The sequence below is a fragment of the Pelodiscus sinensis genome, chromosome 1, assembly GCF_052426305.1.
Source record: "Pelodiscus sinensis isolate ZL-2025 chromosome 1, ASM5242630v1, whole genome shotgun sequence".
Taxonomy (NCBI): Eukaryota; Metazoa; Chordata; order Testudines; family Trionychidae; genus Pelodiscus; species Pelodiscus sinensis.
In genome coordinates, this window is record NC_143052.1 from 136,397,194 (window position 1) to 136,415,608 (window position 18,415).

General features: G+C 45.1%; 1 protein-coding gene across 1 annotated transcript in view; it reads right to left on the bottom strand.

Annotated features, from left to right (window-relative positions):
• The window catches only part of LOC102448833 (ovostatin-like), a 71,749-nt gene that overhangs the window by 36,314 nt on the left and 17,020 nt on the right, over positions 1–18,415 (bottom strand). The window contains exons 8-17 of the mRNA XM_075902489.2: positions 14,947–15,061; positions 12,888–13,002; positions 12,506–12,615; positions 11,729–11,887; positions 10,187–10,411; positions 9,554–9,611; positions 7,192–7,337; positions 6,687–6,836; positions 4,015–4,185; positions 1,380–1,494 (exon numbers count right to left, since the gene is read on the bottom strand). Of these exons, the coding sequence (XP_075758604.2) occupies positions 1,380–1,494; positions 4,015–4,185; positions 6,687–6,836; positions 7,192–7,337; positions 9,554–9,611; positions 10,187–10,411; positions 11,729–11,887; positions 12,506–12,615; positions 12,888–13,002; positions 14,947–15,061 (1,364 nt within the window). The remainder of the gene's footprint in view (positions 1–1,379; positions 1,495–4,014; positions 4,186–6,686; positions 6,837–7,191; positions 7,338–9,553; positions 9,612–10,186; positions 10,412–11,728; positions 11,888–12,505; positions 12,616–12,887; positions 13,003–14,946; positions 15,062–18,415) is intronic.

Consider the following 18,415-nt stretch of genomic DNA (forward strand, 5'->3'; position numbering starts at 1 on the left):
TAATTCGATTTAGGGCTTTAATTCGGAATCCCGTTTCACTGCTGCGTGTAGACGCGGATAGTTACTCTGGGCTAGTCAATTTCTAAAATGGCGACCAGCCGGGAACATGCATATGAAGCACGGGATATTTAAATCCCGTGCTTCATTTGCAATTTCGGTCGCCCTCATTAGCCTCCCTAGATCGATCTAGGGGGCTAGTGTAGACATACCCTAAGAGGGTGGTGAAGTATTGGAATAGGTAACTAGGGAGGTGGTGGAATCTCCATCCCTAGAGGTTGTTAAGTCCCACCTTGACAAAGCCCTGGCTGGGATGATTAAATTGGGGTTGATCCTGCTTTAGTCATGGAGTTGAACTCAATGACCTTCTGAGGTCTCGTCCAACCCTATGATTTAATTTGTCCATAGCTCAGCTGTGGTACTTCCACATCTTCCTGGTACACAGAGAGGGATAAAACTTTTCAAAATGCTTTGAGCCTCAGAACTGTAAAATGCCATGTGAATGCTAAATACTACAGGGAATGGCATCTACATTATTAAAGGCCCTATCCTATTTTCTGAGACTTCCTTGCTCAGATTTTAAGTCAGTAATGAGCTTGGGATAGGCTCTGGACCAAAGAACACTAGAATCTACCCTAGAGAATCCTAGAAATCTTTATCGTCTCCTGAAAAGAGGCAGCATTGCAAAGCTGCCTTAATTTCCCCTGTACACAAAGACTATGTCTAGATTACATCCCTTTTTCATAAAAGGGATGTAAATTAGACATATCGCAATTGCTAATGAAGCAGGGATTTAAATCTCCCCTGCTTCATTAGCATAAAAATGGCTGCCGCTTTTTCTCGGCACAGAGCTTTGCCAGAGAAAAGCACCAGTCTAGACGCTGATCTTTCGAAAAATAAAGCCTTTTCCAAAAGATCCCTTATCCCTCTTGAAATAAGGGATAAGGGATCTTTCGGAAAAGGCTTTATTTTCCGCAAGATCAGCATCTAGACTGGCGCTTTTCTCCGGCAAAGCTCCGTGCCGAAAAAAAGCGGCAGCCATTTTTATGGTAATGAAGTGGGGGAGATTTAAATCCCCGCTTCATTAGCAATTGTGATACATCTAATTTACATCCCTTTTACGAAAAAGGGATGTAGTCTAGACATAGCCACTGTGAATCAGACTCCATGCAGGTGTTTTTGCCATTTATTTCAGAAAAAAAGCAAAGAGGCACCCACTGAGGCACACAGACATGGAGACTTGTTCCTTTAGAAGCTGGGCCATGGATTGGCCAGTTCATACACACAGAAGACATGGTTGAGGTACAGGCAGATTGGAACTGGAAGGCAAAAAACTTTCTCCAATTTCCAAAGCCACCCCCTTTTCATTCCTTACATATTACCTTCCTGCACCGAAGAAGAAGTTTTACGTCGGAAATATGTCGAGCATCGGTCATCATACAGACAGAGGACTGGCTTCCGTATTGTAGAATTAGTAAACACCTTTAAGCCCATATCCTTAAAAAAATAATAAAACAATTAATTATATTACTGTGTATGAATATACAACCAAACAACTTCAGTTGTCCCACATACTGTTCCTTAGCAGCAGTTCAGTCCATTCATGCCACATGTTTCCTCTGCAAGAGGGACACTGCAGTATCATAGGGAAGCATGGCATAAACGTAGATTATGGGGCTGTCTGAGAAACAGAGCTGGTTGCATAGTAATTGATGAGCAAAAAGTTGGACAAACTTAAGTCTTTTAATTCCCAAGTCATTCCCAAATCACTGCACACTTCTGTCATTGTATTCAACATCAGTAAGCATTTGTATTAATAAATGATTAATGTGTTCATAAAACTGTAATTAGTTGTTATAAATTATTAGAGTTAAACAAGTAAATAAATTGCTTGTAACCTTGGATTTTAAGCACTTAAAGAACCTTCTTCTGAGGTTCTCATAACCATACATGACTTACTGCTCATGTCCATCACATGCTTAATAATATCAATTAATCATTTATCAATCTTTTAAAATCATCTATACATGAAACCTTAATAGAATCTGTGACAAATTTCGCTGAAACTGCCTCCCTGCCACCCCCCGGACATGGAACAGCCCTGCTGAGCTAATACCAGGAATGAAATCCTGGGCTCACTGCAATCAGTGGCAAAACTCTCATTGATTCCGTGGGGCTCGGATTTCAATCCGGGTCATTACTTTTGTCATCCAATTCCTTCCTCAAGGCCCTAGTTACCATGAAGTCAACAATGCATTAGCCTGCTAGTAGCCACTAACTATTAGAGCATCTATGGGTGGTTATATGCACAAATAGAAGCTACAATTGGAACCAACAGCTATCTCCCTGCCCATTCCATTTGTGTGCTGCACACTTTTCCCTTTTCTTTTTTCTTTTTTGTAAGAACAGAAGAATGGCCATATTGGGTTCATATTGCCCAATATCCTGTCTCCAATACTGGCCGTTACCAGAGCTTCGGGGGAATGATTAAAACAGGGCAATTATAGCTGATCTGTTCCATCTTCTGCTACCTTCTGACAGTTGAAGATTTAGGGCTTTCCCCTGCACTGAGCTGTGTCCCTGACCATCCTGACTAATAGCCATTGATAGACCTATCCTTCATCAGATCCACTTCTTTTCAGAATGCAGTTGTATTTTTAGTCATCACAACATCCTTTGACAATGAGTTCCACAGGTTAATTATGTGCTGTGTGAAAACCCCCCACTTCTTCTTGTTTGTATTAAACTTGCTATTTAGAATTTCATCAGAAAGCCCCTGATTTATGTGTTGTGTGAAGGGTGTAAGTAATACTTACATATTCACTTTCTCTACACAGTTCATGATTTTATAGATTTCTGTCATATCTTTTTCTAAGCTGAAAAGCCATAATCTTTTTACTCTCTTCTCAGACAGAAACTGTTCCAAACCATTGATCATCTTTGTTGCCCATCTCATCTGAATCTTTTCCATTTCCTAGGGTATGTCTAGACTACATGCCTCTGCCACTGAGGCATGTCAATTAGACATACTGACATAGTCAGTGAAGTGGGGATTTAAATATCCCCCGCTTTATTAGAATAAAAATGGCCACCACGTTGTGCCTGTTCAGCTGTTTGTTGGCACGAAGCAGCAGTCAAGTCAGGGATCGGTCGGCAAGAAAGCCTTTGCCGACCGATCTCTTATGCCTTGTGCATAAATCCCCTCTTCATTGACTATGTCGGTATGTCTAATATACTTATCTTGGTTGGCAGAGGCATGTAGTCTAGACATAAAGAGGCTGTGTCTAGACTACCCCTCTCTGTCAACAGAGAGATATAGATTAGGCATGTCAAAATTGCTAATTAAGCGGGGATTTAAATATCCCATGATTCATTAGCATAAACATGGCTGCAGCTTTTTTCAGAATGGAGCTTTTTTTAAAAAAAAACAGCAATCTAGATGTGGATCTGTCGAAAAATAAACCCTTTTTCAAAAGATCCTGTTTTCCTCAAAAAAAGGGGGTTACAGGATCTTTTGAAAAAGGGTTTATTTTTCGACAGATCTGCATCTAGACTGCCGGTTTTTTAGAGGGGGGTCCGAAAAAGCTCAGTTTTGAGAAAAAGTGGTGGCCATGTTTATGCTAATGAAGTGCAGGATATTTAAATCCCCACTTCATTAGCAATTTCAACGTGCCTAATCTACATCTCTTTGTCGACAAATAGGTGTAGTTTAGACATAGCAAGGGAGTGTGTCTTCTTTAGGAAATTCCCTACCTTGCTGTGTGCTCAACCACAATAAGTATAACTGAGCATAATTCAGGAAACAGTCACCACAAGGGCAGAATGGGAGACCCATTGAGACATGACAAACTTTCCCAGTGAATCCACCTTCCCCCTAGAGTGGAGAGACATTGCCTGAGCAAGGCTTTAAGATCAGAGACATGTACTTCTACACCTTCATTTCCCCACCCCCCAGCTTTGCCTTTTCTGGAGCCAATACAATAGCAATAATATTAGGGGAACATTCAGAATACGTACCCTGAAAACCTCATAGACGTCCCTGTCACAAGCAACACTCACAGGCACGTAGTATAAGCCATTGAAAAAGGTTTCTTTGACGGGGATGCATGGCTCTATGTAGCCATCTTCCAGGTTGTACCCATTGTAGTAATAGCCATAATAGTCATATACACGGAGCAGGTTGTACACCTGGTGGGAGAGGATGAAATCCGGTGAGCACAAGAAAATGTCTCAAAGGTGTAAATTCCTGTGTCACCACTGGCAGTTACTGGGCATGAGCAAACTCCACATTGGACCCTTTTCTTTTAAGGAAGATAGAAGAAGTGCCTCAGCTCAGTAAGAAAACTGTCCTGGGAGACTTCAGATTGAGTTAGACTCACATGCTCAGCCTCTGAACACAGGGTGGACTAACAGTGACTTTGGAAAACTGCAAGAGAGAAAACACAGTGAAGCAGAAACCATCCTGATTATGCAACTCTCTGCTTTCATGTGCACAGTGCTAATTTGCTCCAACTTGATGAGAAACCACCTCTGTTATGGTAGGGGTCTCTGAAAAGTGACTCTATAAAAATGGTAGCCTGGGCTCTGTTTATGGTTTCCCAACAATTCCAGATTCTTTTCTCAGATTGCCAGCACCACACATTCTCTGGGATCTGAACATCAAGATGGATTCTCTCTTTCTTGAACATCCTCTTCAGTAATATAGACAGTGCAGGCCTTTGGTGACATCTGTGCAGGCCCATTGCTTGTGGTAGTTTTGCACTGCTCTGACTGGTTGGAACTCAGCAAACAATTCTGTCGGGTGACATCTACACTGCAATGCTATGTTGGGATACCTCTAGTATCCCCAGATAGCTATTCTGCCTCTTTTGAGCGCACCCATTATTTTGAAATATAATGGGCTTGCTATTCCGATGCTCCTGAAAACCTCATTGCATGAGGAGTAGGGGATCTTATGGACTAGCAGGTGTTTTCAAAATAAGGCTTTGTCTAAACTGCACCCCTCTGTTGGCAGAGTGATGTAAATTAGACGGTTTGAAAGTGCAAATGAAGCAAGGAATTAAATATCCTGCGCTTCATTTGCATAAGTGCATCGTGGCACTGTTTTGAACAAGCGCTGTTTTGAAAGTGAAACCGTGGTTTAGACACATTTTTTTCGACAACAGGGTGCTTTTTTGAAAGATCCTGTACTTCAGAGTACAGGATCTTTTGAAAAAATGCCCTGTTGTAAAAAAAAAAGTGTTTAAACTGAAGTTTCAGTTTCAAAATGGCGCTTGTTTGAAACAGTGCTGTGACGTGATTATGCAAATGAAGCGCAGAATAGTTAATTCCCTACTTCATTTGCATTTTTGAAATGTCTAATTTACATCCCACTGCTGATGGAGGGGTATATTTTAGACTTAGCCTAAAAGTGCTGTGTAGACAGTACCAAATTTTAAAATAAGCTATTTCAAAATTGACGCGAAATAAGTTATGCATTTTGTGTAGCTTATTTCAATCTCTGGGTGCAGTGTAGATGCACTTTTGGTGATGTTCAAGAAGGAATTGACTCCATCACCTTCATTGTGAGCTGTGCTGGTACTGCAGGGTGTATGGGAGCAAAACTCAGCAAACATGTTTTTCTTATTAAAGTGACTAGATATAAACCTGAACATTTCTACACAAGGAGCCCGATTCAAAGGCCCCTGACATTAACTGAAAGGTTCAAGTGACTGCTATGGATCAGGCTCAACAAGCAAGCCCACTTGAGAAAAAAGATGCCATTCTTACACAATTACTTACTTCCCTAGACAATACCAGTTTTAATTGCATGAAATGACCCTAGTGAAGTAGATTTCAGGTATTACCACATAAAAAGAGGAAAACCTCCCTCTTCTACTGTGCTTTTCATCAGTAGCGCTATGTCTAGACTTCAAGTTTTTGTCGGAAAATGGTATTCTAAATGTGCTTTGCATTTTGTGCGTACCTTTTTCAGATTCTTTTGTTGGGAGAGTCTTTTCTGACATTTGGCCTTTTACACTTGGCAAATGTCAGAAAAAAAACCTCTTTTGGAAGATCCCTTCTTTCTCATGGAATGAGGAAGACAGGGCTTCTGAAACAGCATGTCTGTTCTTCCGCAAAAAAAAAGTGGAAGAGCAGATGTGTTCCCTTGATGCGGCAGAGGTGTTTTTTTTTAATACTGGAGGTATCCCGAAATCCACCCACCCCCCACAGTCTAGACGTATCCTAGATTTCAAAGCACTTAAAGGGAAATGAATGTCATTGTGCCCATTGCACAGATGACATGACAGAGGCACTGAGACTTGCTGAAAGTCAGCCCACAGTCCAATGGCAGGAATAGAACCTCGGGGTTAGAAGTTCACTGCTGCAGCCAACAGACTACCTATGAACTGAGAGGAGATGGTCACAAGTTGCAAAACAGTAATAAAAATGTTGTAATAAGTTACAGTACAAGTGAAGATTTCTCTCTGTTCCTGGAAGTACGTGGCCCAAGCTACATCCTATCATACCAGTGTGCAGTTGCTGAATAAAGGCTCTTTGGAAGCACAGTGATGAAGCTGATCTCAGAATTGTTTCTTGGCACTTCCCTGCCATGCTAAGCTACAATCCCCCCATCCCACACCCTGGAGAAGCACAATATTCTGCACAGCTGTGGGTAAAGAGAAGAGAAGGTTTGCAGCAAGGCTTACAGAGTCAGCAGACAGCTCTTGCTCGGGTCTCAGAAGCAACACGCTCTGATCCACGGCCCGCAAGGCACAGTAGGAGTTGGCAGCAGCCACAAGATGTAGGCTGACGTTAGAGGCTGGGAGCCCTTGCGTCTTAGAGAACTGCAGCTGGACCTGGAATTGAGCAGAGAAATGAAGCCCCTCCAGAGAATCACATTAACGTGTAAATGTCAAGCTCTTGAAGAGCTGATGAGCAGGCCTCTCCATCAAACACAATCTCCCAGAGTCCTTCTTCTAGGGCCCTGCAAAGCATCCCTGCTCCTCTCTCCGCCTACATCCATCCATGTCCCTCACACAAGCCTCCCCTGCTTCCCATGTGAGTCCTCAGCATTCACTTGTTCAGTCTCCCAGATACGTTTGCACTTTCTTTTCTTTCTGGAGCCCGAGTGCAGGGCTGGAGTCCTGTCTTCTCCGGGCCCTAAGCCTGTGGTGACTGGGCTGGGCCTTCACGAGACAGCGGAGCTCTCACCTTATTCTTGAAGCACTTCTCAATCTGGAGCCTGGTGCTGTCAGCCACCAGCTCGCCCCCAGGGTGCACAGTGTAGACCAGTATCTGGGCAGTGGGAGCCAGCTTCTCACTGGCAGTCAGTGGGATGAAGAACGTGTCATAGGGAGCTGCAGGAGGAACATGGAGCCAGCAGTAAGAAAAGCCAAGAGAAGAGACAGCAGGAATCTGGGTGTTAGAGGATGAACGGACATTTTTTGCATGGAGGCTAAAAGCTCTTTAAAACAAGATGGCTGGCTGTTGGGAGACCCAGCTCTCAGCAGCCTTCAAACAGCTTCTGTCAGGGTATGTCTACACTAGCCCCCTACTTTGAATTAGGGAGGCTAATGAGGGCGACCGAAATTGCAAATTAAGCATGGGATTTAAATATCCTGCACTTCATTAGCATGTTCCTGGGCGGTTGCCATTTTGGAAATTGACTAGTCTGGAAGAACTGCCCACGTCTAAACCTCATTCCATGGTCTAACTGGTAATTTGAAGTAAGGGGTTTATTTCGGAATCGCCCTTCTCTGCAGGCAGTTCTTCCGGGCTATTTAAACCCCGCATTTCGTTTGCAATTTCAGTCACCCTCATTAGCCTCCCTAGTTCGAACTAGAGGGCTAGTGTAGACATATCCTCAGTGAAATACCAGCTGCCAGCATGAAGATGCTGAGCAGCAGGCACCTTGCAGGATGATAGTTGAGCTGCAGTCAGATAGGAATTCTCTTAGCTTCACTTCTGAGTAGGAAAATGCGTGTGTGGGGGGAGGAGGGATGCTAAGTCTGGTGCACCCTGGGAATGCGAATACTGCCCACTGAGATTGAACTCAGGACCTTCAGCTCCCAACAGACCGAGACTCTACCTCTAGGAGAAGTTTCTTAGCTGGCTGAGATATGGTAGCTGGCTACGATGGACATGAAAGGGACTAATGTATTACCCCAGCACCTGGAAGATGAGACAGGGTGAGAAACTCACAACATAGGTATTTCTGTTATACCAGGAGAAAAAAAGCAGACTGAGGAGCTTCAAAAAGATCTCACCAAACTAAGTGATTGTGCAACAAAATGGCAAATGAAATGTAATGTGGATAAATGTAAAGTAATGCACGTTGGAAAAAATAACCCCAACTATACATACAATATAATGGGGACTAATTTGGCTACAACTATTCAAGGGACAGATCTTGGAGTCATCATGGATAATTCTCTGAAAACATCCACCCAGACTATGTCTAGACTACAGAGTTTTCCATTAAAACTTTTCCATTAAAAGTATTTGCGCAAAATCATGCCAATCTAGACACAGCCAAAAAGTATATATTGGCATTGAATAAGGCTCAGAAAAGGACAACAAAAATGATTAGGGGTTTGCAACGGGTCTCATATGAAAAGACATTAAAAAGACTTGGACTCTTTTTCTTAGAAAAGGGGGGGATATGAGAGAGGTCTATGAAATCATGACTAGTGTGGGAAAAGTGAATAAGGAAAAGTTATTTACTTATTCCCACAATATAAGAACTAGGGGTCACCAAATGAAATTAATAGGCAGCAGGTTTAAAACAAACAAAAGGAAGTTTTTCTTCACTTGGAGCACAGTCGATCTGTGGAATTCCTTGCCAGAGGATGAGGTGAAGGCTAGGACTTCAACAGGGTTCAAAGAAGAGCTAGATAGATTCGTGAAGGTTAGGTCCATCGATGGCTTATTAGCCAGGATGTGTAGGAATGGTGTCCCTAGTCAGTTTGTCATGGAAATGGGAGACAGGGGAGGGTCATGTGAGGATCACCTGTTGTGATCCCTCCCTCAGGGACATCTGGTATTGGCCACTGTAAGCAGACAGGATACTGGGCTAGATGGACCTTTGGTCTGATCCAGTATGGCCGTTCTTATGTTCTAAAACATGCACACACTTAATGTTGACAAGAGACAGATCAGTCTCCAATCAGGGATCAGAAACAATATCATGGGACTTAGATGATCATTCACACCTTTCAGATTATGAATGGTGAGGAGTCCTAGTGAACACTTTGTAAATTCCCGTTGAAGAGAAATCAAAGAGAAGGAAGGAACAAATTCACATGGTGTGGCACCCCCAGCTAATCATTCAGTTTAGGAGCAATGGAATTAATCTGGCTTTGATGCCATGGGATAGACCACATGCTGCAGTAAAGTCCCCTTCCAGTGTTAATAATGTAGTGGTTGTGACTTATGTGGGAGATAGGCCTAGTAACTAACTTATGGAAACAGATTCCGACCAACTGCTGTACTCCATTTTTAGCCAATTTCACTCAATACGTGTATTCTTTGGTGTTCACATCTTTGTTTTCCAACCCTGACATCTCAGACTCACCACTGCCGATGCTGACTTCCTGTTGGCCATTGAGAACAATTTTGCCTTTAGCCATTACCTGGGCACAAAGAGATACCAAAAGGCAGGATCAGTAAAGTCCAAACTGTCTCAATGGGCTAGTACATATCTACTTTTCATTAATGATCAGTATCGTGAAATTTGGGGCTCACTAAAATGAAGGATGGATAGTCTCATAGGAGTCAGACATAACTGTAGGCAGATCCTATGCTAGTTCCCCCCTCCCGCATTCCACACACACAGCTCTAGCAAGGCCCCCAGTCCTACCCTGCAACTCCTCTCTTTCTGCTATTCCAGCCCTGGGATCCCCTCACAGCCCTGCCAGTGCCCCTCAGCCCTGCCCTGTGCACTAGGGACTGGGGAAGAGTCCCTCTAGTGGTTATTTTCTGCTCTCCACTGCCTCATTCTCACCGTGCCTTGACATAAGATCAGTGTTTAATTCATTCGAGAAGTAAATGGGCAGAGCCCTGCTGGAACCCATTGACAAGACAATGGATCCATTCTGATATTTCCCCCTGCCTGGGGCAGGTTACATATTTCTGACTTGATCTATAATCATCCTTGGTTAACAGTAAAGAGGCTTATAAGGAAGCAGAGCAGGCACCCAACATTTACCAGGTAGTAGAAGTTCACATGGCTGGCATCCCCGTATCCCTCTTTATTCAAAACGTACTGCACCGTGATCCTCCTCTCCTGGCCACAGCTCAGCACCTCTGGGACCTGCTCAAGCTTCACAAAGCTATTTGTGCGGGAGTAGAAGCGCTGGACATAGTGGGAGGTCTCGGGTGTGTAAGGTTCCATCAGGCCAAGGTCTCGACAGTCATCTATGGCATATGTGGCCTAGCACGGAACAAAGGAAAAAGCAAACAGAAGATTTTATGAAGAGGAATTAAAGCTTCAAAAGGCACCTGGGGCAGAAATGTTCATTGGCAGCTGTTGCTCAGAGACACTGTGTAAAGCAATGGGAATGGGCTTTAGGGGCTAGTCAGTCTAATAGCACAACCAGTATTTGGAATATGAGCTTGTGTGCACATTCCCACACAGCAAGTCCAGCCCAGCTAGGATGCATGCTGAACTAGGCTAACCTTATGCAGATCTCTCCGGTGTGCATGGGCAGGCAGGTCACTACGTACACTTGCAGGGCTGGCAACCACTGCATGCGCTGTTAGGGGACTCTGCAGAGCTAGCATGGCACCAGTTCCAGATAGACTGGCTTTGCTGCTACCTCTCTTCTCCCCATGCCAGGGCAAAGTAAAGGACAGAGTGAGTGTGTACCTAGGGATGTGTGTCTGGAACAGTCCTGTAGGGAGGGAGAGAGGCCACAGTGACACCACAGTTGGCTTGGAGATCAGTGCACCCAGGTTGGATGGGGCAAGACGAAGAGGCAGGGGGCAGGTTCTGCACTGAGAAGGCAGGAAGGAACTGGTGTTGCTTGAGCCCCACCTGGTCTTAGTGATGCAGTGTGTCACTCTCAGCATGCACGCCACCTGCTAGCCAGCTGCTCTTGCAGTATCCAGAGGTATTTGTGACAGTGACCAAATCTAGCAAGAACCTCTGTCTCCTGCACGGCCACTTTGCATTTTAGTTTCTTTTTTGCAATTTGACTCAGGATCAAATTAGGGATAACACCAAAATCAAGGGAGGCACCAATCATACAGGAGGGGCCAATACCAAACTGCAGAGCAAGCTGGAAAGATTGGAGCTGGGTGGGTGGGCAGCAGGCACTGAGGGGGTATTTCATCCCAGTGAGGGCAGAACTCTGTGCCCAGGGAAAGGAAACAATTAGAAGACACAATGGCGGAGCCAGACAGCTGAAACCACCGTATGAAAGTAAGTTAATTATCATCTTCTCTGATGAATGTTGTCCTCGTGTCATCCTTTGAGAGGAACACGTCCACGGTTGCTGAGGGATCCATATTGGGAAACCAAATGAAAATGAGCCCACTGAGTTCCTCTAAAAACAGTTTTCCCTTCCTTCTCCTCTACTATTCTTCCCATGGAGGCAGATGTCCCTGGAGAGACTAGCCACTTCCCCACACACTGGACTCACCAGAACAATATTTCCCGTGTGAATACCAGCTTGGATCTCCCTCCTCCCATGAGTGAATGACCCTGTGGGGAATGGAGCCTTTCCCCGTAGTTCTCTCAGTTACTTACTCGCAACGTAAAACTGGCCTCAAAGAGCTTGGAGGTGTCGATGGAAAACCAAGCAGTGCCATTCTCGTTTGTGATATAGTTAGCCATATACGCCTCGTTGAGCATTAGCCTGATGGTCTCATTGGCAGCAGGGACGCCATCCTCTTTTTCCATCTGAATCTGAACAAATAAAGATGCCCAGGGAGTTCAGAAAATGTACATGACAGGTAAGGCCCCATTTATTGGGTGCAGGCTACGGGGAAGAGAGCAGGTGTTGTCACCAAATAGTGCAGTGTATTTGAAATACATGCCAAAGGTATTTCGTATTGTTTCTCTGAAGCACAGGGAGGGAAAATTCCCTGTGGAGCTTCCCGGGGCGACAAAGGAGAAATAGCCCTGCTGTGGAGGGGAGAAGGAAGAGTTTATATACAGGATCAGCTATAAACTATTCTCGGGGAAGCCCCCCCGCCCCATGACTCTCCAGTGATGGTCAGTTCACAGCCCCCAAAATGTTAAATGCTACCAAGTGGGAAACAAAATTCAAATCCTCACCTCAGGCTCTTGTTCCCTGGGCCAGCCAGGAAGGGCCTTTGCAGGCTGCTGATCTGTGAAACCTGCACTGCTCAGGCGACTTGGAACCCTTCCTGCCCAGTATAAGCACTTTCTTCTCTGGCCCCCAAAAGGCTCGTGTCATTTTGTCTGCACAGATCCCCTCCCAGTGACAGGTTCCCAAGGGGAATAGGGGTCACTTCTGTGATGCCAGACTTTGCCTAGCACATTCTCTCTTTGCTGTCCTACCTCTCCATAGAAAGGGATTCCCCTCTTGTAGTAGGTGTCCACGTTCTTAAACCACAGTGACTCCCTTGCCTGGTAGATGGAAATGTAGTCCGTGCCTGTGATCTGCACCCCTGAAGGAGGGAGAGGGAGAAGAGACAGGAATCAGAGCTGGGGCGAGATATGGCTGCAAGGAAACTGCCCTGAATGATCAGATGCAGACCCAGCACCTGGACAGGACACCTACTCTTAGAAAGTCATTCACTTGATGGTGAAGTGAGTCTCATGCTGGGACATCAGCGATTCCCATTCAATAGAACCAGCTCTCCCAGAGGCATCCCAAAGGCAGCCTGCACCCCTGCCGCTACCCCAGCCATATTCCAGTCTCCCTTCCCAGCAGCGTTACCTGTTCCAGCCTCTGTGAGAGTTGCCTCCACTTCAAGGTACCCAAACATCCTGGCGTGATAAAGCTTGAATGTTTTGGTGCTGATGACGTTAGTTATGCAGCCATCTGTCCCCAGCTGAAAAGTGAAGGGACAACCCAGTCAGCATGACGGGAAAGAGCCCAGGTCTCTGAATGGTCAGGAAGCTGCTCTTTGGCCTCCTCTGTGAGGCTCTGCAGACCTTAGCACTTCTGCTCTCGCTCCTCCACCTGCCTTAGTGCTTCCCTGTTGCTCCATAGCAAGCCAGCCCTTCAGCACCATCACTCCTGTGCCACTGCCTTCCGCCCGGAAACCCTCCTTCCCTCCCCCATTCCCTGAGCTCAGGTAAAGACACAATGTTAGTAGTTCTCTCTTCCTTGATGGAATCTTCAAGGGCAGAAAAACTGAATTTCTAAAGTTTTAAAAAAAGAGAAAGAAGATGCACAATAAATGCTTTGGGGAAAAAGGGCAAAAAATCTCACTCTGTTGGCCGTCCTCACAAATATAACGTTCATAAGACAAAAAACAAAAAGGCATAAGGCCAATTTTTGTGGCCTTTTCTAGATGCCTTCCATACATAAACAAGAGCAACAAGGCTCTGTTGATCTAAGACAGGGGTGGCCAACCTGTAGCTCTTCTGAAGTTAATATGCAGCTCCTTGCTCAGGCACCAACTCCAGGGCTGCAACTTCAGGTGCCAACTTTCCAGTGCTCAAATCCTGGCTCTGCCTCCTCCTCCAAGTGTAATGCACCCTCACTCCTTCCCGCCCCCGCAGAGCCTCCTGAGTGCCATGAAACAGCAGATTGCAGTGGGCAGGCGGTGCGAAGAAGGAAGAGGAGGCACTGATGGGTGGGGTTGCTGGTGGGCAATAGATGCTGGAGAATGGAGAGGAGGCACCTGATGGGAAGTACTGTAGCTCTTTGGCAATGTCCAAATGGTGGCTCCTTCAGGCTCAGGTTGGCCGCACCTGATCCAAGAGAAGAGGTGACTGCTTTTGTCCTACCCTCTTCCCTGAAGTGGAATTATTTCTCTTTGAGTTAACAGGCTAACAGTTTTGGTGTTAAATCTGATAAAACACAATTCAGCTGCTTGCACTCCCATTCCTAGGGTAGGTTGCTGTAAATTTATGCTCTTTGCTAAAGAAAAACACATACTGTTCATCAAGAAAATATGCAGATGAGGCGAAGCATTGAATATCGCTGTGCCTCATTTGCATACTTAATGCCATTTTAGCTCAAGTGGCTTTTGTGCAAGAGCCATTCTGCTGATTTTTCCAGGAAGAATGGCTCTTGTATAGGAGTGGTTTTTTGCACAAAAAGGAACTGTGTAGATGACTCCTTTTTGCGCAAAAGCCCCTTGCACAAAATGGTGACTCAGTAATGAGGTGTAGTGATATTCACCACTTCACCTAATTTGCATATTTTCTTGCACAAAAGGGGGCAGTTTAGATGTAGCCATAGGGTATGTCTACCCTGCAGCCTTGGCTCAAAATAAGCTATGCAATTTCAGTTAATTTTGAAATAGCATCAAATTAGGAAATAAGCTGTATTCCCTGTATGGTGCTCATGGAATGAGGTTTACAGGGACGTCAGAATAGCGAGCTCATTATATTTCAGAATAACGGGCTTGCTTCAAAAATGCAGAATTGCTATTTCAGGATAGCAGAAGTATCTCAAAACAGTGCCGCAGTGTAGCTGTAGCCCAGGGTCTTGGTCCTCACTCAATAAAACAGCCTATAACATCTGAGGCTGCACATGAAAAACAGTCATTGGATTTGTCTGCACAGTCACTCCACTTGCAGTCTAGCCCACCTCTCTGTGGTTCCCATATGTAATGGGCCAAATTAATCAACAGTGTATTAAAAAATCCTTCCCATCCAAAGGCCTCCAACCATGCCCATGAGCTATTGCCTGTTTCTGGCAGTGCCTCTAGCCCCACCCCAAGAAATAGGAAATGCAGCCAATAAAGCCTCCAAACGCCATGTAAAGTCCTAGGCGATGCCATTTAGAAGAAAAGAACCAGCCAGGCCAGCATGTGTCCTACCTCCCCAGTAACAGCTTCACAGATTCCTTTGGGGCTTTCGTTACACCGGTCGTAATAGTGCTTTCTGCACACAGTGAGCTGGACTCTCCCTTGCACAGGCTGGCCATAGGTGTAGCTAGAGGAGAAGTGCAAAAATGAATCAGTTTGCAGCCCCCGTTGCCAGGGCTGTCAGGAAACCAGCATAGGCTGAACCATATTTTGGACTAGAAGCCACCTAAAATCCAGATAAGGCTACTTCTGCTGAACTCAGCTTCAGACATCTTTCCCTCCCCATTCCCTGCCTCTCATGGAAATGCCATTACTGCCTTACACAGCGTGTGTCCCATGAAGGTGTCAAGTAGGCACTATTACACAGGATTGCATGACACTTCTCCCTGGTCATTGCATGATGTGATTACATGGGAATTTCCTCTAATACCTTTTTATTAATCCCATGTCTGCCAGTTTCCTCCTGTCCATGTCATTGCTGTCCCGTGGGGGCTAACGCATTATCAGTTCTGGTAGTGCAAAGGACGGAGAGGTGAAAAGCAGGGAATAAAGAGCTGATTTTGAGGAGAGGCTGTGCTGCACCCACCTGCGACTGATGAGGTGTGTCTACACTACATGGCTTTTAGCAACAGGGCTGTGTGGATACAGGCACGTCACTAAAAGTCAGACAGTGTAAGCCATGTTTATCCACACTTATGGGGACAAAAACCTTCCACTCCCTGGCTACATCTACATTGGCCCCTTCTCCGGAAGATGCATGTTAATTTCCAACTTCAGAATAGGGAAATACGCGGGGGATTTAAATATCCCCCACGGGATTTAAATAAACATGGACACCGCTTTTTTTCCGGCTTGGGGAAAAGCCGGAAAAAAGCGTCTAGACTGGCATGATCCTCTGGAATAAAGCCCTTTTCCAGAGGATCTCATATTCCTACTTTGAATAAGGAATAAGAGATCCTCTGGAAAAGGGCTTTATTCTGGAGGATCGTGCCAGTCTAGACGCTTTTTTCCGGCTTTTCCCCAAGCCGGAAAAAAAGCGGTGTCCATGTTTATTTAAATCCCGCGGGGGATATTTAAATCTCCCGCGGATTTCCCTATTCTGAAGTTGGAAATTAATATGCCTCTTCCGGAGAAGGGGCCAATGTAGATGTAGCCCCTATGTCCAGTGTTTGCTTTGTGGGATAAAACACTGTTTACACTAGTACTTTGTCATTGTGTGTGGTGGGGAGGATGACAAAAGCTTTGTTACTCAATCGCTAGCATAGACAAAGTCTGACTAAGACACAGAGAGCCAGAATCAGAATAAAAAATAGATTTCACAGCAGCTTGGCCAGCTAATTGCAGTTCTGGCCCGAGGGATTATGCCTTAGGCTATGTCTACACTAGCACTTTCGTTGGTAAAATTTTCAGGGGTATGAATAAACACACCCATAACTGATATGTTTCACTGAGGCTATGTCTACTCTACAAGGTTTTTGCACAAAAAGCCGTGGAGTGTCCACACTTCAAGTGCATTTTTGCACTAGAAAATTTACAATAAAATGGCAAAACAGAGGGCTTTTTGTGGTGTAGGTAAACCTCCTTTTACGAGGTATAACTCCTTTTTGCGCTAAAGCTCTTGCGTAAAAAAGGCACGTATGGAGGCTCTGCAGAGGTTTCTTGTGCAAAAAAAGCCTATCTGAAAAAGCACAGGTGCTCTGATGACCATTCTGTGTATGGCAACCAGAACTTTCTTGCACAAGAGTGTTCATGCAGTGTGAGCGCTCTCTTGCGCAAAAGCACATTCCTTTTGTGATGCGCTTTGAGGTCTGGACATGTTCTTGCGCAAACAGTTTTTGCGCAAGAACTCTTCTGCAAAAGGCTTCTTGTGCCAAAACCCCGCAGTGTAGACAAAACCTGAGGATGCATCTACACAGCAAAGTTATTTTGTAATAATACCCATTATTCCATAATAACTATGTGCATGTCCACACAACAATAATGTTATTTAGAAATAATTTCAAAATAATGGGAGGCTTATATTCTGTTTTCTGCAAACCTAATTCTATGAAGAATAACACCTATTCCAAAATAGCTATTTCAGAATAGGAGCTGTGTAGATGCACCACCTCCACTATTTCAAAATAGCCCCTCAACAGGGCCATTCTAAGTTATTCCTCCCCAGTGCCTCCTGGGGCTCTACATCGAGATAGCATGTCTACCTTAGGGAAGCCTGCCTCAGACTAATTTTGAGCCTTCCCTGCAGTGTAGCTGTGCTATTTCAAAATAAGCTGTTTCAGAATAACTATTCCAGAATAGCTTATTTTGAGATAGCTGTGCAGTGCAGACGTAGCCTGAGATAAGCACCCGTGTGGATAGTGCTGTACCAGTGGGAGATACTCTTCTGCCTATGCAGCCACTGCTGCTTGTTGGGGGTGCTTTGCTTATGCTGCGCAAGAGCGCTCTCCTGTAGGCATAGAGCAAGAGCTCCTATAGCAGCCCCAGTGTAGCTCCATCAGTCCAACTGTGCTGCTATAAGGTCTGTAGTGTACACACCACCTTACCCTTCATTCCTCTGTACCAACCTAAGGACTTCCGATACGCTGATCCATAAAACTTATGGGCTACGTCTAGACTGGCATAATTTTCCTGAAATGCTTTTAACGGAAAAGTTTTCCATTAAAAGCATTTTCGGAACAGAGCGTCTAGCTTGGCACGAACGCTTTTCCACAAAAGCACTTTTTGCGGAAAAGCGCTCATGGCAATCTAAACACGCTTTTCCGCAAAAGAGCCCCGATCGCCATTTTCGCAATCGGGGCTTTTTTGCGGAAAACAAATCTGAGCTGTCTACAATGGCCCTTTTGCACAAAAGCTTTGCGCAAAAGGGACTTTTGCTCGAACGGGAGCAGCATAGCATTTCCACAAGAAGCACTGATTTCTTACAGTAGGAAGTCAGTGCTTTTGCGGAAATTCAAGTGGCCAGTGTAGACAGCTGGCAAGTTTTTCCGGAAAAGTGGCTGATTTTATGGAAAAACTGGCCAGTCTAGACACAGCCATGCTGTTTTGGAAAGGCTGCCTGGTGTCATTGCAGTGCTTGCTGAGATGCATTGCACACTGACGTGTACAAATCAGATAGATGTCTGTCTCGGCCTCGCTGGGCAGCGCTCATGGCATTAGGCAGGAGTGCTGGAGCCCCGAGGCTGAGTCTCAGATGTGGTGAGGCTGCAGGGCCTCTCCCAAAGGAAGAGTGAGCACACCGAAGGGATTTTTCCAAGACTCTTCAAAGAAATTGAGGGGTAGCACTGAACTTGTGAATCCACGACAGCGAACCTTAATGTGAGGCATGCTAATGTACTGACTTACATACCTCTCCTTCCTGCTTTCTTTGCTTTCTCTCCCCTCCTATAGGTCTCTATAATGATCAAAGCCAGTGCCTGGGTGTCTTCAGACTGTGCAAACGTTAACACTCACAACCTTAGCTGCACAATGCAGATGAATATCA